The following is a 22,400-nucleotide window of genomic DNA, read 5'->3' as shown; positions in this document are numbered from 1 at the left end:
TGGTTTATTAGTTATTTATTAATCAGATTTGTAGAGATGCTCATCTCATCAAAAGCGACTCTGGGCAGTATATGGCAAGCGAGGAAAAAACACATATGAAAATCACATTAAAAGATCAAGATGATAGAAACAGAAGAGAAGAGAAGGGGAGGAAGGATGGGGATTATGAAGCTCCCACAACTTCTGAAGACAACTTCTGTTCCACTGGTTCATTGTTCTCACTGTCATAAAATTTCTCCTCATTTCCAGGTTGAATCTCTCCTTGATCAGTTTCCATCCATTGTTCCTCGTCTGACCTTCAGGTGCTTTGGAAAATAGCTTGACCCGCTTCCTCCTCTCTGTGGCAGCCCCTCAAATACTGGAAGATTGCTATCATGTCTCCCCTGGTCCTTCTCTTCACTAGACTAGCCATGCCCAGTTCCTGCAACCGTTCTTCGTATGTTTTAGTCTCCAGTCCCCTATTCGTTGAACATGGCTTGCAAACGCCAATCAGACACACGAGGCTTAAATCTCTTTAAAAGTTTTATTCTCCTTGTGAGGTTTTAGTACAAAACAAATGCAGGGATTTGTTCTAGGCAATGGGTTTCAAAGGGATGCTACCCGTGTTTTCCCGAAAATAAGACCCTGTCTTATATTTTTTTGAACCCTGAAATAAGCGCTTGGCCTTATTTTCGGGGAGGGCTTATTATCAGGGGATGTCTTATTTTTGGGGAAACACTTTAAAAAAATAATGGGATTGTATCATTTCATTGGCAAATGCCGTTAAAGACACACCCCAAGTGTAAATACTATTAATAGAAAAAGTGGGCACATAAGGTGGTCATTGTTGCTAGAGAAATAATGTGGGGTTTGTGGGGCTGTCTGAGCCTGGTGGTTTTCTTGCAGATGTTTCTCTACCAAACTAGGTAACATCAGTGCTAGAGGAGGAGGAGGAAGGAGGAGGAGGAGGAGGAGGAGGAGGAGGAGAAGAAGAAGAAGGAGAAGGAGAAGGAGAAGGAGGAGGAGGAAGGAGGAGGAGGAGGAGGAGGAGGAGGAGGAGAAGAAGAAGGAGAAGGAGAAGGAGAAGGAGAAGGAGGAGAAGGAGAAGGAGAAGAAGAAGAAGAAGAAGAAGAAGAAGAAGAAGAAGAAGAAGAAGAAGAAGAAGAAGAAGAAGAAGAAGAAGAAGAAGAAGAAGAAGAAGAAGAAGAAGAAGAAAACAACGATGTTCTTGGTGCTGAGTTTGGTGGCATTCCTGCAGACATTTTATTACCAAACTAGTTAACATCATCAGTGCTAGAAGGAAGTGGGGTTTTACAGAGAGGAGGAGGAGGAGGATTATGGGGCCCTTGGTGCTGAGCCTGGTGGTTTTTCTTGCAGATGTTTCTCTACCGAACTAGGTAATATCAGTGCTAGAAGAGAGGATGGAGGAGAAGGAGGAGGAAGAGGAGGAGGAAGAAGGAGAAGAAGGAGAAGGAGAAGGAGAAGAAGAAGAAGAAGAAGAAGAAGAAGAAGAAGAAGAAGAAGAAGAAGAAGAAGAAGAAGAAGAAGAAGAAGAAGAAGAAGAAGAAGAAGAAAACTATGATGTCCTTGGTGCTGAGTTTGGTGGCATTCCTGCAGACATTTTATTACCATACTAGGTAACATCATCAGTGCTAGAAGGAAGTGGGGTTTTGCAGAGAGGAGGAGGAGGAGGAGAATTATGGGGCCCTTGCTGCTGAGCCTGGTGTTTTTTCTTGCATACATTTCAATACCAAACTTGGAAGCGGCATCACGTTATCCACTTAACATTGAAGGTTCGTAAACTCTGCGTCCCCTTAGTGTGCCTTAGTTCAAAACCTGGGTTCAACTTCAACCCCAATTCCAGAAATTCATTTTCCGTAGCTTGCTTTGTCACAGGAAAAAGTAACCGTTGCAATGGCTATTCCCCTAGAGCAGGGGGTTGGACTAGATGACCTCCAAGGTCCCCTTCCCACGCTACTGTTACTGAACTCCTCCGCCCGCCGGGGTGAAGAGAGAGGACAAGTAAATAAAGATCAAACAAAAGCCTGAGCGGGATAACCAACCGCCCTTCTTTTCTCCTGCCTTTTTTTCCCCTTACTTTTCATAACTCTGGCACGGAAAGACCGCCAACGTGGCGCCCCCGTGCGACCAAAAGAACCCGAAGCCTTCCCATTAGCGGGAAAAGGAAAAGGCGTCGCCGCGGCGCGAAGATCGACGGATGGAACCGAAGAGCCGAAAGCCGAGGAGAAGCGGTCCAACCCGAGTCTTCCCGAACCTCTTCGTTCTTCAGGGGGGGGCCGGGCGTGGCCGAAGAGGGCGTCGGAAGCTCCCGAAGCGCCTCGACTCCGCCCCCTCTCTCTCGGGCGTTCGAAAGCCTTCCGGAAGAAGGCGGGGCCGAGAGGAGGGGGGGGGTGAGGAGGAGGTAGGAGGGGCGGTCGCGCGCTCGCTCGCTCGCTCGCTCGCTGGCGGCCGGAAGTGAGCGGAGCGGCCGCTTCCGGTTTCCTCCGCGCTCGCCTCAGTCGCCCGCCCCGCGCTTTGGGTGGTGGCCGTTGCCTCCTCAGCTCACGCCGCCGCCGCCGCTTCTCCTCAGCCGGGCCTTCCTTGCGGTTCCTTTTTTCCAGGGGAAAGCGGCGCTAAACCCCGAAGGCCGAGAGACAGCCGAGGCCGCTGAGGGGGCCTTTTCCTTTTCTCTCCTCGCACCCGACCCGAGCAGCCGCCCCGATGCAGGCCATCAAGTGTGTGGTGGTGGGCGACGGGTGAGTCCTGCCGAAGGCCCCCCCCCCTTCCCCTTCACTCGCGTCGACCACCATCTCCCCTCCCCCCCCCCACGGAGCTGAGGCTGCGCCTTATGGGAGTCGGAGTCCAGCCAGGCAGGAATGGTGGGGGTGGGGTGGGGTGAGGAGAATCCAAGCCCCAGGCCTGAATATGGACCCTGACAGGAATGGGGGTGTGGGTGTGGGTGTGAGGGGGTGTTTCTCCTCTCTCAAGAGAGGGGAGGATGGAATATTATCCTCTTTCCCCAAAGAGGAAAATATGGGCTTTAAAAGGGGCGGGGGGTAGGTGGGGGGTGTTTAAATGGGCTGGGGAGCCACCATGGAGGGCAGAAATCTTTAATCTTCCCAGGAGGGGTGGGTAGGTGGGTATGGTTTTGGATAGGGTAGTCTTTATTTTAAGTCGATTTTGGGTCTGGGAGTGCATGGGGATTCTTCCATCGTCCAAGTCATGGTTGTCCCAAAAGTGTTTTTTTTTCTTGTTCTTTTCTCTTTCCTTTTCTTTTTTCTCTTCTTTTCTTTTCTTTCCTCTCCTCCCCTCTCCTTTCCTTTTTCTCTTTTCTTTCCTTCCCTTCCCCCCTTTCCTTTCCTTTTTTCTCTTCTTTCCTCTCCTTTCCTTTCCTTTTTTCTCTTCTTTTCTTTCCTCCCCTCCCCTCCCCTTTCCTTTTTTCTCTTTTCTTTCCTTCCCTTCCCCCCTTCCTTTCCTTTTTCTCTTCTTTCCTCTCCTTTCCTTTCCTTTCCTTTTTTCTCTTCTCTTCTTTTCTTTCCTCTCCTTCCTTTCCCTCCCCTTCCCCCTTTCCTTTCCTTTTTTCTCTTCTTTCCTCTCCTCTCCTCCTCTTTCCTTTTTCTCTTCTCTTCTTTTCTTTCCTCTCCTTCCCTTCCCTCCCCTTCCCCCCTTTCCTTTCCTTTTTTCTCTTCTTTCTCTCCTTTCCTTTCCCTCCCCTCCCCTTTCCTTTCCTTTTTTCCTCTTCTCTTCTCTTCTCTTCTCTTCTTTCCTCTCCTCTCCTTTTTCCTCTCCTCTCCTTTTCTTTTCTTTCCTCTCCTTCCCTCCCCTTCCCCCCTTTCCTTTCCTTTTTTCTCTTCTTTCCTCTCCTTTCCCTCCCCTCCCCTTTCTTTTTTTCTCTTTTCTTTCCTTTCCTCTCCTTTTTTCTCTCTTCTTTCCTTTCTTCTCTTCTCCTTTCCTTTTTTCTCTTCTCTTCTCTTCTCTTCTCTTCTCTTCTCTTCTCTTCTCTTCTCTTCTCTTCTCTTCTCTTCTCTTCTTCCAAAAGGTAACTGGGCTTTCTTGGTTTCTTTCTTTTTTTTTAATTTCTTTTGAAATAAAGAAATCTTCATCCAAGAAGCTTCTTCTTGTTCTGCTGAACTGAACTGAAGAAGCTTCTTGGATGAGAAGGGATACGTTTTCAGAGGGGAAAAAAAATCAAGAAAGACCAGTTAGCTTTTTTGAGGGGTGGGAGAAGCAATTTTGGGAGGAGGGAGAAAGAAGGTAAAGAAAATTGCCAGATGGGCAGGGGAACGTATGGACATATTTGCCAGGAAGATTTGGAAATGGATTTAAAAGGGATGGCTTTATTGAAGGGGTGTGTCCCGTGATTCTCAAGAACTCTGGAAAATTTTATTTCACTGGCTGTGCTTTGATCTTCTCCATCCCCAATTTTTGTGGGGTTTCCATTAGCTTGTGAAGGGTATCCTTTTGCTTGAGTTTCCATTCCTTTCTCTCTCTTTTTTTTTTAATTAAACCTTTAGCTACAAGAAATGCCAGAAATGTAGAACTTTTTATGTTTCTTTAATTGTCTGCTCTTTTTTTTTTTTTGGCAGCCTTCTCCAATGGGGTGTTCTTTGTTTGGGTTGGATTACAATTTTCGGCATTTAATTTACAATAATGAGATACAATAAAATTGCGCTGGGTGGGGCCGGTGGGGGACTGCAGGCCAGCCCAGCTCACAGTGCCAAGTTAGGAAGGCTGCTTGGGAGAGTTAGGATAAGTTTGACTGCTTTAAGTCTCCCGGCTCCAAATCCTGTCTCATTACTACCCGATTAATTGAAGCTTGTTCCGTCATCTATGCAAGATTGCAGCCCAGATATCTCTGCAATTTGTTCCTGGGAGCTGGGACTTCTCTCTGAGTTACTAAATACCCCGGGGCAAGTCTACCTAGACTTTACATAAAGCTTTGTTAAACTAGGTAGACTTGTCTGCCGGATAAGTGTGTTTTCAGTGGGGCTGATTCCCAAGTGCAATAAGCATGCATTGTGTTCAGGTTTGGCTACATTTGAAGCATTACAGGTAGTCCTCGACTTGCAACAGCTCGCTTAGTGACTGTTCAAAGTTACAAAGGCACTGAAAAAAAGTGAGTTACGACCAGGGCCGGATTTTCCTATAGGCTAACTAGGCTTCAGCCTAGGGCCTCAAGATCAAGAGGGGCCTACATTCAAATGTTAGCAAAATTAAAATTACACTTTCACTATAGGTGAAAGGGCCTCATAAGGGGAATAGCCTAGGGCCTCTTTTCATCTAAATCCGGCCCTGGTTACGACCCTTTTCACGCTGATGACTGTTGCAGCATCCCCATGGTCATGTGATTTACATCGGGACGTTTGACAACAGACTCACATTTATGACCGTTGTCATGCTCCAGAATCACGTGATCCCCTTTTGTGACCACCTGACAAGCAAAGTCAATTGGGGGGAAACCAGAGTCACTTAACCACCGTGTTACTAGTTTAAGGAACTGTAGTGATTCACTTAACGAGAAAGGTCGTAAAATGGGGCAAAACTCCCTTAACAATTATCTCAGTCGGCAACAAAAAAAAGGGGGGGGCTCAATTGTGGTCATAAGTCAAGGGCTGCCTGTTATTCTTTTCTCTTCCTTCCCCTGATCCTGATTTATGGTTTCCTTAGGCATCATATGAGTACATTTCAATTGTCCTGATCAAGCCGATTTTAATAAGTGAAGCCTAAGGCACTCCTTGAATTGTAAGATAAGGGTTAAACCTTTGTCTTTTCCTGTGGGGCAGTTTCTCAATAGATTCTTGGCTTGCTTTCTTTGTTCTCTAAGCTGGGAATGAGTTAAGATGGGAAAACAGAGACCTGTTCTACAGTTGTTTCTTTAAAAATAGCTTTTTTTTTTTGCTATGGCAATCCCAGAGTTTACGTGGACACAGTGTAAATGTCCCGAGATATAAGGATAGTTGGCTTTTGTAAAGACGGGTAGATTTTTTCCCCCCTGAAAAGTTATCAAAGCAGCTGAGGCTTTGGAATGCTTAAACAGTGGAGTTGTGTAGATTTCATTGAAGTGTCTCTTGGGCAGACTCCCTAATCCTTGGGGTGAAGTCTCAACATTTTAGTGACTGCTATTGTGTGCTGTGCTGTGTTTTGTTTTGTTTTTTGCCTTTCTTCGGTAGTACCCAAGAATACGAAACTTCGCTTTGTTTTGTGGTTAACAAAAGAAACATTTCTTTTTTTTCCCCCAAAGTCTGGAGTTATTTTAAGACTATTTTTAGCTATCTTTAAAAAGAAGCTAGACCTTTTGAGCAACTGGCCCGTGCCCAAAATATTTTTGGAGAAGTTGTGCTTCCTGCATGGAGCCTTTTGAGATGAATCAGTTTGAAAATAGGAAGAAATGAACTGTAGTAAGATGAACACTCCTTTTTATTAAGGGGGATCATGGTGAGATTAGTTGTGGATGTTCTATTTTACAGAGGTAGTTATGCACAACCTAAATATTAACATAGTGAGTCAAGCCTTTATTTATTTTGAACTCTGAAATTTCCCTGAAACCTTATCCACAATCTGCCTAAATTTCAGTAGCCACTTACCTTTGAGAATGAGGAAATGGTGCCATTCAGGCATTGAAAATGTGGCTTAGTTTTTAATTTCTTCATTTCAGAATTTTGGAAAGCAGAAGTTTTTGGTTTTTTAAATTTTTTTTCCAGAGGGATCCAGATGACTTTCAAAAATCCTCCAGATGGCTGGGTATCCACACCTCTAAAATGAAATAATGATGCCTAAAATTTAAGTTTTTTTAAAAAAATAGCTCTGGATAGCATTGTAGCTATGATTCTAGTTCTCAAATATTTAAAATATTTTTCTAGCCCTGCCTTTATTGACTCTTGATTTGGCTTGAGAGTGGAGAAGGATTTACCAGATATTTTCTTTGTTAAATTTGCTGCAGTTGATACATGGGAGAAAGCGGTGCAGAAAATTTAGTTCTTTGGACTGTGCGGCTTTTGTTTCCCAGGGGAAATGCATCGCTAAACAATTATTGTGTATTATTACTTTAGTGTTTATGCATTATTTTATACCATAATATCTTTGCTGATTATAATGTGTAACTTGAAGAGTTTGGGACGGTTTGAACAATCTTGCTTTATGAATGAAACTGGGATAAAATAAAAACTTCCTTATCAGACTTAAACCTTGCAATTCACAGATTTTATGACCAATAAGCAGGTTTTGCAATAGCAGGAGTCATTGTTTCTAATGCCATCTGTTTCTGGTTGTTAGCATTTTTGGCTTTGCTCATGTTCGGCTATTAAGTATACCAATCAACAGCACACCCAGTAAACTGAATACAATTTAAAAGTATTTGGGGTTTGATAATGTGGAATATAAATTATCCCCCCAAATTCTAGTATTCTTTAAGGAGGATTAGCTCAGCATGTAGATAGATCAATGGTGGAATTTGAGGAATCTAAAAACACTTTTAACGTAATGCTTCCGAACAACCATGGCAAATTCAAGGTTCGGCTTCAGCTCCCAGAATTCTCAGCAACGGCTCTGCAGACTGTGGAATTCTGGGATTTGAAGTCCATATGCTTGGACATTGCCAAGGTTGGGAAACGCTGCCTTGTGGATTCCCTGCCTTCCACCATTGCAAAGGACAGCTGTGGACTCTGTTCTGAGAAATTAAAAAAGACAAACTAGATGTTGCTTGGGTAATTCCTGACTCTCTCTAAAGCTTTGTGTAAAGTATTGCCAAAATCAGAAATCGAGGCTCTGGGCCCCCCATGTTCTTCTTCTTGGCATCATGACCTAATAGGTGAAACGGGAAAAATGATAATGGAAAGAACACCCAACTATTTACTTAGAAACGCCCTTTTGCTTCCTTTCCCTGCACCGATTGGAACCAGATGTGCCAGGAGCAGCTTTTATGACACCCTCCTCATGTTTGTCTCCCGGCCCCTCACAACAGCGGAGACCTCCTCTCTTCCCCCAGATTGCTCCAAGACAATGACTTTAAAAAGTTTCCCACAACTTTTAGGCCGATGAGCAGTGGTAATTTAAAGCTGATTTATACAGCATCCACTCCCTCCTGTGATTCTTGTGTTTGCTGAGAAGCTGACGTGCTCTCCTACTCCAGGAAATGAGGTTTTTGATATATGACCGGCCTTTCCTGTTCTCTCTCTTCCTTCCCCACCTCAGAAATAAAACCCTGGGTGCAAACACAAAAGAGGGGAATTTTCTTAGCTGTCCTGCAAGGGGAAAATCAGAAAATCACACTGGCAAGCGGTGTATCATTAACTCTGCTTTGCAGATTAGCTGCTGCTCATCCTGCTGGGGTTTAAGAATGCCCTCACTGTGACTACAAGGTTGGGGGGAACAAAGTGAATACACATAGTCCTCGTCTTACGACCACAATTGAGCCCAGAATTTCTGTCGTCAAGTTGAGACACTTGTTAAGTGAGTTGTGCCCCATTTTCCGACCACTCCTTGCCTCCATTTGTTAAATGAATCACTGCAGTTAATGAGTTAAGTACCCAGTTGTTAAGCGAATCTGGCTTCCCTATTGATTTTGTTCAGCAAAAGGTGGCAAAAGGGGATTCCCCCACCCCCACCCCCCGGGGACGCTGCCACGGTCATAACTACGAGCCAGTTGCCAAGCATCTGAATTTTGATCACGTGACCCTGCAATGGTCTTGTGTGTGAAAAACGGTTCTAAGTCCCCTTTTTTTTCAGTGCCATTGTAACTTTGAACGGTTGTAAGTCGAGGACTACCCATAGCCCTCCATGGCTTGTTCAGTCCCGAGTTTGTTTGTTTTTTCCTTCCTTTTTTGAGCCTCCACTGTCTCCTGTGCAAATGTGCGAGCTGCAGTCAGCTTTTTATTGTGGTTCATGAGCTGATGCGGTATCCCAGCGCACATCTTTAGACAATGTGGAAGCCAGAACATTCGCTCCCAGATTAGCACCATCCATTTGTGCTGATTGCAGCTCCCATTAACTTCCAGCTAGCCTAACCATTGGCTGAAATGGCTGTGGATGATGAGAATTCAGGTCCCGTGCATATCGACGGGAATTAGGTTAGGCACAACCGGCTAGAATGTGAATTGTTGAAGTAAGCAATGGGTGCCTGTTTTCTGAAGAGGCGCGATGCGATTTTCTATCCCCAGGAAAATAGATCAATAAATAGGGGCTGTGGAAATTCCAGAATCAACCTGTTTTTTCCCTCCAAGCTCCAGATCAGAGCAAAAAAAAAAAACCTCTGCAGGATTAAACAAGCCAGTATTCTGTATTCTTGCATTTTTCTGGCTTGTGTGCAGCTCTTCTGGGCTTGGACTAGTTAACGCATCCAGCATCGTTTTTTTCTCTGAAATAAACTTGGCTTCCCTAAGAAGCCGCCTGTTTACTTGAACCGGAGGCTGATGACAGAATCTCTAGGTAAATCAAACTTTTCATCTTGGAGCCGAGTACAGCGCTGACTCATCATATTTCTTTCTCTTCCTGGACCTGTGCTGCACGACCACTGAGGAGGCTTCAAAGGCCCGATTATTATACTTGTAGGAAATCTTGAGACCGATTTACTACTCAAAAAATGTTAAGAGGTTGAAGGAGAAAAGAATCTGCATTTATTTACTGACGATATTGCTGATTTTGGTATTATGAGTAAAAGTGTAATAATCTCAGAGCAAGAGGTAGCATCTTAAAACCAAGGCAAGAAGAACAGGTCCTCTAGCTGAAAGCTACAGAAGGAAATCCACATTCATTAGACACTAGTGAAACCTGCAATATATCTTTTCTTTTATGTACACTGAGAGGGTATGCACCAAGACAAATTCCTTGTGTGTCTAATCAGACTTGGCCAATAAAAAATTCGAATTCGAATTCTATATAATCCAGTACACTTTATGGGGTCCTTGATGCTCTTTGAGGTTTTTTTCTTGCAGACGTTTCCCAATTACGGTAGGCAGCATCATCAATGTTAGGAGGATAAAAAAACTGCAAACCCAATTCCCCTCTCACACTGATGATGTTACCTAGTTGGGTAATGAAACGTTTGCAGAAAACAATCTCAGAGAGCACCAAGGACAGTTTTCAACCCCGAGCTACAAATAATCCCTTCTGCAACTAAATATCAGAAGGAGATATATGTACCTTTTATTGTTCTGCTTAAGACACCCTCTCCCACCTATCCTCCTCCTCCAGCAATCAAACACTTTCAAAGCTGCTAGCAATTTTTGGGGTTTTTTTTATTATTTTGAAGTAAATCTCCTGGCTGCCTTGTAGTCATGCCAGAATGAATTAAGAATTTCCACCCACAGCCAAAAAAAAAAAAAAAGTGGGGGGTGACATTATCTGGATGTGGAAATGGGTATTTTTTTTTCTCCCGGACAGCTGAAAAATCCAATTTTTATTAGGACAGGAAAGCAATGGATGCAATTACAGAAAAGAACTCATTTTAGTGCAATCAGTTCCTATATCAGAGATCTCGGGTTTGAATTCCAAGGCGTGCTTTTCTCTCATTTTAGCTGAGGAAAAAAATAATTTTAAAAAAGGAAACTTCTGTCAATCCATTACTTTAAAACAATGATGTCATTCGAAAGTCCACACCGAGTGGTACAATTAGGGCTCTGGTGCGTTCACAGTGCATTCAAGAGGACTTTGGCCCGGCCTCTGTAGGATTGGTTGATGAAAATAGCCCAAGTGTTCTCTTTCCATTGTTTCTTCTTTCGCTACCCCGAGAAGTGAACCAATTCATGAGACCCTACTTGAATTCAGTCCTCTCTGGCTTGAAAAGTGAAAAGCTCCAGAAACCTCCATTCTCCTAAAACTGTTGTGTGCTTGTGGGTGTTTTTCTTAAGTCTGTGCTGATACGCTTCTCCCTGTGGTGAGGCTCTTTTCTCCCTGCCACACGAAATGCCACTTATTCCATTAATTTAGGTTTCACAGCTTTAAATGCACAGCAACGGCACAGCTAAGTCACTCGAGCCCACACGCGCCTCGCAGGAAGTAACTGTTCTTTCAAAACGAGACATTCTGCTTTAAAAACTGACTTGCACGGGCTTTGCAAACCCCAGAAATCACAGTCCACCCGTTAGGTTAAGAAAATTAAAATGGTCTAATAACCCAGAGCTGGGATGACAAATTCTGGCTTCAGAACTTTGAATGAACATTGCAGAAAGATTTAAGAGCTCCACCCAATATCCAGTTCTCTATAACAGCCATCTGTGTTTTTCCAGAAAATTCACAAAATCGAGTGTCAGTTTGTGACATGTTTGTGGAAAGCTAGCATGTCCGGTCTGCAAATTAGCAGTCTGTAAGGAAGGTATATCTGAAGTATGAGTTCAGCCAAGTATGAATTTTAAAGACTTTGAATCCTTTATCTAACTTGGCAGAAATAAATCATAAATATATAGCAGTTAAAGGATTAGATTTATCTTGTTTAAATTCAAGTACTCATAAACAGCTAATTTTCTCTGCTGAATGGCTTCCTGGTTATCTCCATCACATGAATAATTTCTTATGGTGATTTTTTCCCCCCTTCTCTTTCACAGTGCTGTAGGTAAAACATGCCTACTCATCAGTTACACAACCAATGCATTTCCTGGAGAATATATACCAACTGTGTGAGTACTTAATTTTTCTTTTGATCATTTTTTAAGTGTTAAAAAGATCATAAAGAGACTTGATTGGGTTGCTTTATAATAGAGGAGCTGTGCTTTTAAGTAGTATTTTTGTCACAAATGTTTTTTGGGTTACAGAATAAGTATCTTTGCAATTGCTCTCCATCTCTGGAAAATTAGCACTTATTTTATTTATTCAGTTTGCTCCCCACCTAACTCCCCATGACTCTGAGTAGTTCACAAAAAATATATAAATTATAAAATAATAATAAAAAAAATAAGCATGTCAGAAGTTTGCAATGCCTGAGGATTCTTGAGCAGCATCTGTTGACTGAAATCCAACATTGTTATCATTTGTTTTAACATAACTCATTTGGGAGAGGTTTCCTGTGCCGTGGGCCCCGTGCGCTGAAATACTTGCACTATTTTAAGATATTGAAATAATTTTGCATTCATTTAAATTAATATTGCAGGTTACTATAATAAAGTACTTTTAAAAAAAAAAACGCAGAAATATCACAATGTTGAATTACAGAAGCACATTGCCAGTTTTTGGAGAAATTAAAAAAAAACTTGTGGGGAGAAGGGAACAAGACTTCAGTGTCTGAAAGACACAAGATTTCACGGACCAGAGTCAACTTTGAAAATATAAAATTACTAATCTTTTAAGATGTCACGGTTTCTTTTCGTTTTATCATTTAAAGGAGAAACCGTTCTGTTTCAAGCAGAATGGTCCGAGCGTGGGTAAGAAGGTGCTAATGGTTTCATGTTCCCTGGCAGATTTGACAACTACTCTGCCAATGTGATGGTGGATGGGAAGCCGGTAAATCTGGGCTTGTGGGATACCGCTGGACAAGAAGACTACGACAGACTCCGCCCGTTGTCTTACCCACAAACAGTAAGCTTTACACGCTGGCAGAGTCGGCCGCCTCTTCTTCTTACAGGCTTGCTGGCAGTCGGAGAAGCTTCTAGCTCTAACGTAAAAATGAACTAACCCATTGGTCTCCCAACCTTTCTGGCACCAGGGACCGGTTTTGTGGAAGACAATTTTTTCCAGAGACCTGGGGGCGGAGGGGATGATTTCACGCGCAACCTAGATTCCCCCACATGGCCAGATAAAGCTTTGCTCACTCGCCCGTTGCTTGTGCGGCCCGGTTCCCAACAGCCACGGCCCAGTACGAGTTCAGGGCCCAGAGGCTGGGGGGCCCTGAACTAACTCACTGCCACAGTCCCTTGCAAACCGGCGTCGTAGTTCCCATGTCACCTCTAGTAAATCCTTCCTGCCCTACGCGAGCCATAAGTCTTGTGCTTAAACCATTCTCTCTCCTTCTCCCAGCAGCCTGGTGTGATTCTGGGATTTGTGGAGTTTCCAGTAAAATGTCAGAAATTTTAATCTTTAACATTCAAGGGCTTGGAATGAGCAGCTTCCCTTTTCATGTGATTGCTTTCCCTCTCTTTGCTGTCCTGAATTGCTTCTTCCTAACCTTTTTTCCAGCCCATCCTGAATTCCTCTCTTAACTCCCTCCAACAAAATTGCCCATTGGCCCCACGTCTGACCTATTTAAAGCTTTAATTTAGCATTGGACCATAGGCCACGCCGGATAGCCACAGTACAGGTAGTCCTCAACTTACAACAGTTTGTTTAGTGACCGTTTGAAGTTAACCACGGCACTCAGAGTGACTTACGGCCATTTTTTTCAGACTTATGACCGTTGCAGCATCCCCGTGGTCACATGATTTACAATTCGGATGCTTGACGACTGGTTCATAGTTATGACGGTTGCAGTGTCCTATGATCACATTTTGTGACCACCTGACAATGAGGAAACCAGATTCACTTTCCCAACCCTGTTCCTAATTTAACACCTGCAATGATTCACTTTAACCAATGTGGCAAGAAAAGTCATAAAACGGGGCAAAACTCAATAAACTTCTCGCTCAGCAATATAAATTTGGACTCAATTGTGGTCATACGTCAAGGGTTACCTGTATTATTGTGCCCAGAACGTAAGCAAAATCAGATTCCGGTGGATTAATAGATCTAGGAAACATAGAAAACTTAACAACAGAAAAAGACCCAGTGATCCATTATATCTGCCCTTGGAGGAGGCCAAAGAGTTTCATCAACACTGTTTTGCTCAAAAAAGTCGGCTTTGTTCTGGCTATTCAGGCCCAATCCGACACTCCCATTGCTAAGGACAATGTTGGCTTTGAGAGAGGAATGGTGACCGAGGCCCTACATTAAATGAATCTATTAGGTAATCTCTACCGGATGACACTAAAATGAGATGACTTGAATTGTTTTAAACGGCAGCATTCCGAGTGAGGTTTTATTGACAGCTGACTTGTGTGATGCAGATTGATGCCCTGTTGGCTCCCATCTCTTCATTCTGGGATTTAAGAGGGGGGGGGGGAGGAGGAGGAGGAGGAACTGGAGTTACCTACTTTAGGGTTCTCCAGCTTTGGCAACGTGGAGACTTGTGGACTTTCTACTCCCAGAATTCCCCAGCCAGTGCATGCTGGCTGGGGAATTCTGGGAGTTGAAGTCCACAGGTCTTGGAGGCCCCTGATCTATTTGCTTTCAAACTAGCGGGATTTACAGCATAAAAGTCTCTTTACTGCAAAGTTCTTTTTTTTAAAAAAAAAAAGTATTTTAAAGTGAGAAACTAGCTAGTGTTTTGGATTTTCCCACATCACCATGGCAAGTTAAGGGAGTCCTTGCAGGGGGTGGGCTGCTGGGGGTTCGCAGAGGTTCAGGAGAACCTCTAGCTAAGATTCTGTGCAGCTTGGAGAACCCCCAAATCCCACTCCTGGCTGGCCTGCCCCACCCCTCCCAGGAGTCCCCACGCAGCCTGTTTTAGATGCAGGTAAGTGCAGGACGTGCGCGGAGGCTCAGAGAGGACGAAAAACGGGCCTAACAGAAGTTCAAGAAGGCCAGAAGGTTTTTGAGAAAAGCCTCCGGAGCCCCCCTTGTGGTGCAGGAGGCCAACTAGGCCACGCCCACCATAGCCACGCCCATCCAGCAATTGGGCAAAGAACCCCTTGCTAAAATTTTTGAAGCCCACCCCTGAGTCCTTGTTATGCGAAAAGTGTGTTTTTCCAAAACCTGGTGGCAATTAGATAAATTCAAGAACCGTTTTCATTTTATCTGTCAAATTTAGGAACTGCCCACCTGTAAACTCTCAACCAAAGCAAAAGCACACACAAACAATTGATCAACTAACCCTGTGCCTCAAAGCGTGTTCTTACACACACAAAAGACACACACATATTTAACACCTTTATGGTCATCAAGGTTTGTTCTCCAATGTTTAGTGAAGCTGTTCTAGAAATACCCTGAATTTAATGTGATTTGCATGAGTCACAATATTTTGTTTCTCTATCAAAATGGGCCAAACCGTGCACCTGTGATCCAGGTATTTCTTCCTGCTTCTCCTTATAGCTTTGCCCAAAGCTTATTCTTCTCAAAACTCACCAAAATAATTAACACACTTCCCACAAAGAGACTGAAGTCCTTTCCTGGCTCTTCAATTGATTTCCCCCCCCCCTCCCTTTTCCACCCCTCCAGTGAAAATGCTCAACTGTTCAGTTCTCTGAACATTTCTTTCCTTCTTCTTCGCTTGCTCACTAACCGTTTTACACGTACAAGTCAAGTTTCTTGTGACCTGCTTTAGCTTTGCGGAAGAGCGAGTTCGACAGAGCCCTTTGTTGACGGCTTCGCTGCTTCCAACAAAATCAGCCAGAAAAGGAGAAAAAAAAGACTTCTTTGTTCCAGAGAAATGGGATTTATCTGGGACAGCAATCAAATGAGGGGGAAAGCACACCTCCGAAGTGTAGCGGAGTGGGGAAACCGCGCAGGAGTCATTGTGGTGCCTCTCCTGTCTTCCTTTGTTAATAGGCTCAAAAACAAAGGAGAGTTGAATAACTTGCCAGCCACAGTTGTTTTCTAAGATTACTGAAAATGTGTTGGGCTCCAGAAACCAAGAAAAACACATTGTCATTCTGCTAAGCGAGCATCTTTATATTGTGCCTCACCTTTTAGCAGAATCTTGCCAGACTAAAACCTGCTAAGGTAAAGGCAAAGGTTCCCCTCGCACGCATGTGCTAGTCGTTCCCGACTCTAGAGGGCGGTGCTCATCTCCGTTTCAGAGCCAGCGCTGTCCGAAGACGTGTCCGTGGTCATGTGGCCGGCATGACTCAACGCCAAAGGCGCACGGAACGCTGTTCCCTTCCCACCAGAGGTGGTTCCTATTTTTCTACTTGCATTTTTTTACCTGCTTTTGAACTGCTAGGTTGGCAGAAGCTGGGAGCTCACCCCGTTCCGCGGCACTAGGGATTCGAACCGCTGAACTGCCGACCTTTCGATCGACAAGCTCAGCGTCTTAGCCACTGAGCCACCACGTCCCTGCTACCAATCCCAAGAAGCAGGAGTGACTAACCTCGGCAACTTAAGACCTGTGGACTTCAACTCCCGCAATTCCCCAGCCAGCAACAACCGAAACAAGCAACTCTACCAAAAGCAGCATATATTGCCGTAGATCTTAGATGGGATTTGGCTGGCTGGGGAATTCTGGGAATTGAAGTCCACAGGGCTTAAAATTGCCAGAGTTACACCAAGCATATACCCTGGGAAGTTAAGGAGGAGTTGTCTTTCTCTCACACACTGACTATCTGAACTGCTTTGTCTCTTGCTTCTCTGGAAGGCCAACCCCTCTTCTTAGGAATCCAGTCTGCATTCACCACACTTTTAATATTGTAAGGTTCCTCTCTCCACATTGCGTAACTAGTTATCTCAGCTTCTCCCCGCAGAAACACATAACCTCAGGATAAGATGGTACCTTGAGCCAGATGTTACTGGAGAAGGATCTTAGGTGCCTCCAGCTGTTAGAAAGTTTTATAATCTCTTTGTAAAGAGGTTTGGTAAAAGTTGTATTAAATTTCAGAAACTTGGGGAGGGAATCCCCCCAGAAACGGTCACACATTTGCATATGTACACACACACACACACACACACACACACACACACACACACACACACACACACACACACACAGGGTTTACCAGAAAGAAGCCCAATGGACAATATACAAGTCACATTAAATGTTCAATTTTTTTTATGGTTTTCTTCTAATCTCTTCCCCTTTGGACTTAAACTTTTGAACATTCTTAAGTACAGAAACATTTATCCGGTGGGGTGGGGGATGGGGGAGAAAAGCAGCAACACCCACATGGAAATACTCCATTCATGTAGGAAGTCTTCCCTGCAGAAAAGTTGAGGCTCAAATCAGTTCCTCTCTGGTCTAGTTTTCCACAACCAGAGGAATTTGAAAGTAAAACCGTGGCCCACTTCAGTCCTAAGTTCCGATCCCTTGCCATTCCGAAGCCGTAAATTCATCCCGGGAACATCGCGCCCGCTTTCCGCCAATGCGCAAAGAGCGTCTTTTCCAACATCTCCTAACATTAACCCAAATTGTCTCGTGCTATCACTAGGTTGAAAGAACGAATGGTAAGGATTTAAGTCCCAGTGGGAAACGGCAGCCACTCTGCGTATGTAACGCTTTCATCCATTACGTTCCAAGCGCTTTCCGGTGCCCTGTGTCTTTCCTCTTTGCCGCTTCTGCAGCCCTAAAACTTGGCTTCCTCTCCTCCGGCACCTTCCGGCCACTCTTTAAGTCAGGGGCCTCCCATCTTTGGCCACTTTAAGATCTGCGGACTTCAACTCTGCTGGCTGGGGGAATCCATAGGTCTTAAAATTGCCACGGTTAGACACCCCTGCTCTAGGTAATTGTTCCTGAACAAGCAGTTAAATCCAAGCCTTTACAAAAGCCATTTCCTTCAAAGGGGCTGGGAATGATGGGTAGGAGATGGTCTGGGCAGGAGCCACCTAGCCAGCCAGCGAGAGGTGCTGTGGGGACCTATGGGAGCATGCATGCTTTCCACCAATTTTCCACCCATTTACCTGGATGCATGGTTAATTATGTTTGCAAATGCTTAACTGGGAAGGCCTTAGGAGCTGACCTCTCCGTCGGCCTAGAGCTGCAGCTCAATCAACTAACACGCCAGAGGGTTTTCTTGATTGGTAACAGCCCAGCTGTCGATGTGCAGGGGAAGACGTGGTGTAGGCCTAGGGGGATTTTTGATGTTTGAGAAATGGCGTTTGTGAACGGTGGGCTAATCACGGATTTGGCCTGGAGCAAATGTTGGGAGATGATTTTCCTTTCAAGTTGCAGGTGGCGTTAAAGAAAACTTGAAGTTGTATATTGGCTTAGTGGCTGACACTTTATAGAACATCAAAGTGAGGGCAACTAACTGAATGTGATTTAATACAGCGTACAGCCCAAATGTAGTTTGGTTTAGTGGTGAAGGCACCAGGCTAGAAACCAGGAGACTGTGAGTTCTAGTCTTGCTTTAGGCATGAAAGTCAGGTGGGTAACTTTGGGCCACTCACTAGGAGACTGTGAGTTCTAGTCTTGCTTTAGGCATGAAAGCCAGGTGGGTAACTTTGGGCCACTCACTAGGAGACTGGGAGTTCTAGTCTTGCTTTAGGTATGAAAGCCAGGTGGGTAACTTTGGGCCACTCACTAGGAGACTGTGAGTTCTAGTCTTGCTTTAGGCATGAAAGCCAGGTGGGTAACTTTGGGCCACTCACTAGGAGACTGAGTTCTAATCCTGCCTTAGGAATGAAAGCCAGCTGGGTGACTGGGCCTCTCTCTCAGCCCAGCCCACTTTACAGGAATGTCGTGGTGGGGAAAATAGGAGGAGGAAGGAGGAGCATTAGCTATGCTAGCTGCCTTGAGTTATTAAAATAATAAAGGGTGGGATATAAATGAATAAAAATCTATACAGTAGAGAAGGAATCAGTAACTTTTTAAGACAGAAACTCATGTGGAATAGGGTAAAGGACTAAGTCACCCATTTGGTGGGTCCTTTCATTCTTGTAGCATTTCTTGTCTGCTAGTATTTAATACCATTTTAAATACCAAAGAAGCATAATTTTGACATATTCTATCCTGCCAGCCCAAAATTACTCTTTCTTGGTAATTAGAACTCATCAGTGGAGCTTGGTTATGTGAAAACTTCATCAAAGCCCCTGGAGACTGAGATTCTGTTGATGTTGTTTTGCAGGATGTGTTCTTAATTTGCTTTTCCCTTGTGAGCCCAGCATCCTTCGAAAATGTCCGTGCAAAGGTGAGTAAAAAACATCTTTATTGTTTCTCCTCCCCTCCTTTTAAGAGAGACCTAGGCTATTAATAGCAGAAAAATGAATCAGCCAAGGAGTCCAGTGAATAGCAAAATGTGGCTTTTATAAATGTCGGAAATTGTTTTGGGAATGGAACCGGTATCCTGCTTGCCACACTGTTTAATATTAAAGGTAAAAGCCAGTGGCAAAAGTTATTTTTCTTGTCATGGACAAGCTCATAGTGAAATACAGCTCTGAACTCTGCTTGTTGTTCTGTTTCCTTTTGTTTACGTGTGGGTTTATTATTATTTTTTTTGAAGCAGTGGTGTGCCCTGTTAGTAGACACGCCTTAAGACAGTGATGGCAAACCTTTTCAGCACTGAGTGCTGAAAAGGTTGCGCAGAAATGTCACACACGCTCATCTGGGTCGCGCTCTGGAAAAGCTAAACTTCCAGGTTCTAGCGCGCATGTGCGCCAGATGATCAGCTGGCCGGCGTGCATGCGCACACCAGTTTTCGGCACTGCCACACACGTGGAGGACAGCTGATCATCGTGTGTGCATGCGTGCCAGAAACCCGGAAGACAAACAGACAAGACTGGCTTCATGTGCCACTTTGGGCACGAGTGCCATAGGTTTCCACCACAGCCTTAAGAATTTGGCTCATTGGTGGGAAGTTGGCTTTGTATCTGTTTTGACAGTGTTGATTTTCCAGGCAGAACAATTTGATATTTTTTCCCCCTTTTTTCTGCAGTGGTATCCAGAGGTGCGACACCACTGCCCCAATACCCCCATCATCCTAGTGGGAACCAAACTTGATCTCCGAGATGACAAAGACACTATCGAAAAACTGAAGGAGAAGAAGCTGACGCCGATCACCTACCCACAAGGCCTTGCCATGGCAAAGGAGATCGGTAAGTCTTTGGCCCATTCGGAGGGCTATTTTTAGAGTCTCTTTGGATTGAGACTGTAGAGCAGCGTTTTCCAAGCTTGGCAACTTTCTAGGCGGCTTACAAACAATAAAAAAGAAATGAAAAGAGCGTGAACAGAAGTAAAATAATAGAATAAAAGAGGACAGCAAGAAATACAACTTACATGATTACCAAAAAAAGAAAGATAAACAGGTAGAAAGCAGAGAACAAGGGAGAGAGGTGGCGTCTGCCCTCAATCCAGCTGCTGCTGATAAATAAGAGGAAAATGTATGATAATTTGCTTGATAAATTAGATAAATGATAGATGAGATGGATTGATAGAAGACAGATGAGAGAAAGAGAAGATTGGTAGACAGAAGAAATGAGATACTGTATTTTTCGCATGATAAGATGCATCGGACCATAAGACGCACATTAGCTTTAGAGTAGGAAAATGGGGGGGGGGGGGAAATCTGCCTCTGCTTCTGCCTCCCAGCATCCATCCGGTATTCATTTGGCTAGCTTCCTTGCAGCAAACAGCCTGGTCAGCTTCACGTTATCGCAGCCCCAGCACGCGGCTCGTCAGGGCTCTGCTCCGTTGCGCCCACCACTGCTCAACAGAGCTGAGCTGCTGCCACCGGCGGGGAACACTGGAGCCTTCACTGCCAAGCAGCTGACTGGTGACTCGATCTGCCTCCCGGAATACTGCCGATCAGCTACTCTAGGCGGCGGGGATCGCTGCCACCAAATGGCGGCGATCAGCAGCAATCGGCGGTGGCAGTGATCCCCGCCGCCTAGAACAGCTGATTGGCAGTATTCCAGGAGGCCGACCCAATCACCAGTCAGCTGCTCGGCAGCAAAGGCTCCAACGTTTCACAGCGGTATTTAAATCCTTTTGTGAGGCTGCACATTGTAGTCTCCGTGTTCTCCTATTGCCAGGAATGCCGCTGCCATTGTTGCTTTTTAATTTTAGGATTTGGGGATTTCGTGTTATTCCTCTAGCCAGCTGGTTTTTCCTTTTTTTTTGCAGGGGCAGTCAAATACCTAGAATGCTCAGCGCTGACGCAGCGGGGCCTCAAGACAGTCTTCGACGAAGCCATCCGAGCCGTCCTGTGCCCCCCTCCAGTCAAGAAGAGGAAGAGAAAATGCCTGCTGCTCTAATGCCGCTTCTGCTCTCCCCAACCCTCACCCCCCCCCCCCAAAAAAAACCTTTTGTGCTTTGCTTGGAATAACGGAGCATTCCTGCATTTTGTTTGTTTAAAAAAAATTGGTTGTCCCCCCCCTTCAGGTTATCTTAAACAAGACCTCTTACATATTTCCCTTTGTTTAAAAAAATTAGCTTCTTCCTTCCTTCTCCTTTTTCCTTTTTTTTAAAAGACAAACTCATATAAAGGCCTTATTTCCCCCCACCCCACCCCTTTTTCGCTCCGCTTAATCAATCAACTGTTGCCAAACTTTCTGCTCCTTACTCCTCTTGGATTGCTGTGCTTTGTTACGTGAAGCCACCAGACCTGTCTTTTTTTTTTCTTTTTTCTTACAAAGTCAGGCAGGTGTCTTTTAAAAAATACTAATGTTTTATTAGCAGTTGCAACACTTTAATCTGGGTTTTCCCAGGAAGATAAAAAACCCAACCCCATTGCTGTCTAAAAATGCACTCATTCATCCGACAGCTTCTTCACACCCATCTTTTCATGCTTGAACAAATGCAATAATTGACAACTCCAGATTAACCCTTCCCTTTTTTAAAAAATCTATATATATATATATATATCTCAAATCTACTAAGGTCTGTGATTAAAGCTATTTTTTTTTCTCTCTCGAAATGTATTTGTCTCCCTTCACGGCAGAATAACTATTTTCTTGGAGGAAAGACGACTGACTTGGTTAACGGAAACGGCCAGACAGTATTTTGACACTGTAAAAAGATCAAATTTACACTACATTGTTAACGCGCTAGTTTAAAACCGAAGAGAGATTTTTTTTCTCTCTCTTGTACGATGTAAAAAAAACCCACAAAAGGAATCCTCCCTCCTGCAGCTAATCAAACAAGCTGAACAGCAGGTTGGAGTTTTTTCTAGAGTATTCCTTCATATCATTCTGGCGGGACTTTTAAGCTTATTATTAATTTTGAGCTGGTCCCCCCCTCTCCCACATGTTCTTGCTGGATGCTTTTCTTATAGAATCTCCTCCTGAGCAATATTAATTTGTATTTTAAAGCATTTTTTAAAAAATTTGTATTAGCCACTTATTTTTTTGGATAAGATAGTCAAATGTAGCCACCTGTCTTATTTCTCCCCTCCTAATTATGTACATGGTTTAAACCAGGGGTCTCCAACCTTGGCAACTTTAAGCCTGGTGGACTGCAACTCCCAGAATTCCCCAGCCAGCTTTGCTGGCTGGGGAATTCTGGGAGTTGAAGTCCACCAGGCTTAAAGTTGCCAAGGTTGGAGACCCCTAGTTTAAAAGGCTTTCTTCAGTCCTGAAGATAAATTTGGTGTAAAAAATCAAGAGCAGCTGATTGACCACTTTTTTCCATTTTAAATATTTCACTTCTTTTTCCCCTCCGGCTAATGTCTCTCTTATCTGCCAGGTATCTTAAAGCTGTATTAATTTTACTAACCCCAACATGGCTCGTTTTAACCGTTTCCAGGAACCCGGTCTAATAACGGTAAATCAGGCCTGTGAGGTTCTGTACGTCAGATGCTGGCAAGAATACGTTGATTTCC

General features: G+C 44.2%; 1 protein-coding gene across 1 annotated transcript; it reads left to right on the top strand.

Annotated features, from left to right (window-relative positions):
• The first annotated feature begins 2,420 nt into the window (after positions 1–2,420).
• Positions 2,421–21,497, top strand: RAC1 (Rac family small GTPase 1). The gene is made up of 6 exons (XM_034438799.3): positions 2,421–2,735; positions 11,517–11,588; positions 12,366–12,483; positions 18,711–18,773; positions 19,518–19,677; positions 20,705–21,497. Exons 1-6 carry the CDS (start codon positions 2,701–2,703, stop codon positions 20,833–20,835), a joined length of 579 nt encoding a protein of 192 aa, XP_034294690.1. The 5' UTR covers positions 2,421–2,700; the 3' UTR covers positions 20,836–21,497.
• Positions 21,498–22,400: the final 903 nt, after the last annotated feature.

Source organism: Pantherophis guttatus, chromosome 14 (genome assembly GCF_059756535.1).
Source record: "Pantherophis guttatus breed Tessera chromosome 14, ASM5975653v1, whole genome shotgun sequence".
Lineage (NCBI taxonomy): Eukaryota > Metazoa > Chordata > Lepidosauria > Squamata > Colubridae > Pantherophis > Pantherophis guttatus.
This window is presented reverse-complemented; position numbering and strand designations above follow the sequence as displayed.

What these genes read in the sequence shown, in the direction of transcription:
- RAC1 (XM_034438799.3), top strand. Translation starts at nt 2,701, where the DNA reads ATGCAGGCCATCAAGTGTGTGGTGGTGGGCGACGG. An exon ending in GGAGAATATATACCAACTGT is followed by an intron (nt 11,589 to 12,365) that starts GTGAGTACTTAA and finishes GTTCCCTGGCAG; the next exon opens with ATTTGACAACTACTCTGCCA. An exon ending in CGTTGTCTTACCCACAAACA is followed by an intron (nt 12,484 to 18,710) that starts GTAAGCTTTACA and finishes GTTGTTTTGCAG; the next exon opens with GATGTGTTCTTAATTTGCTT.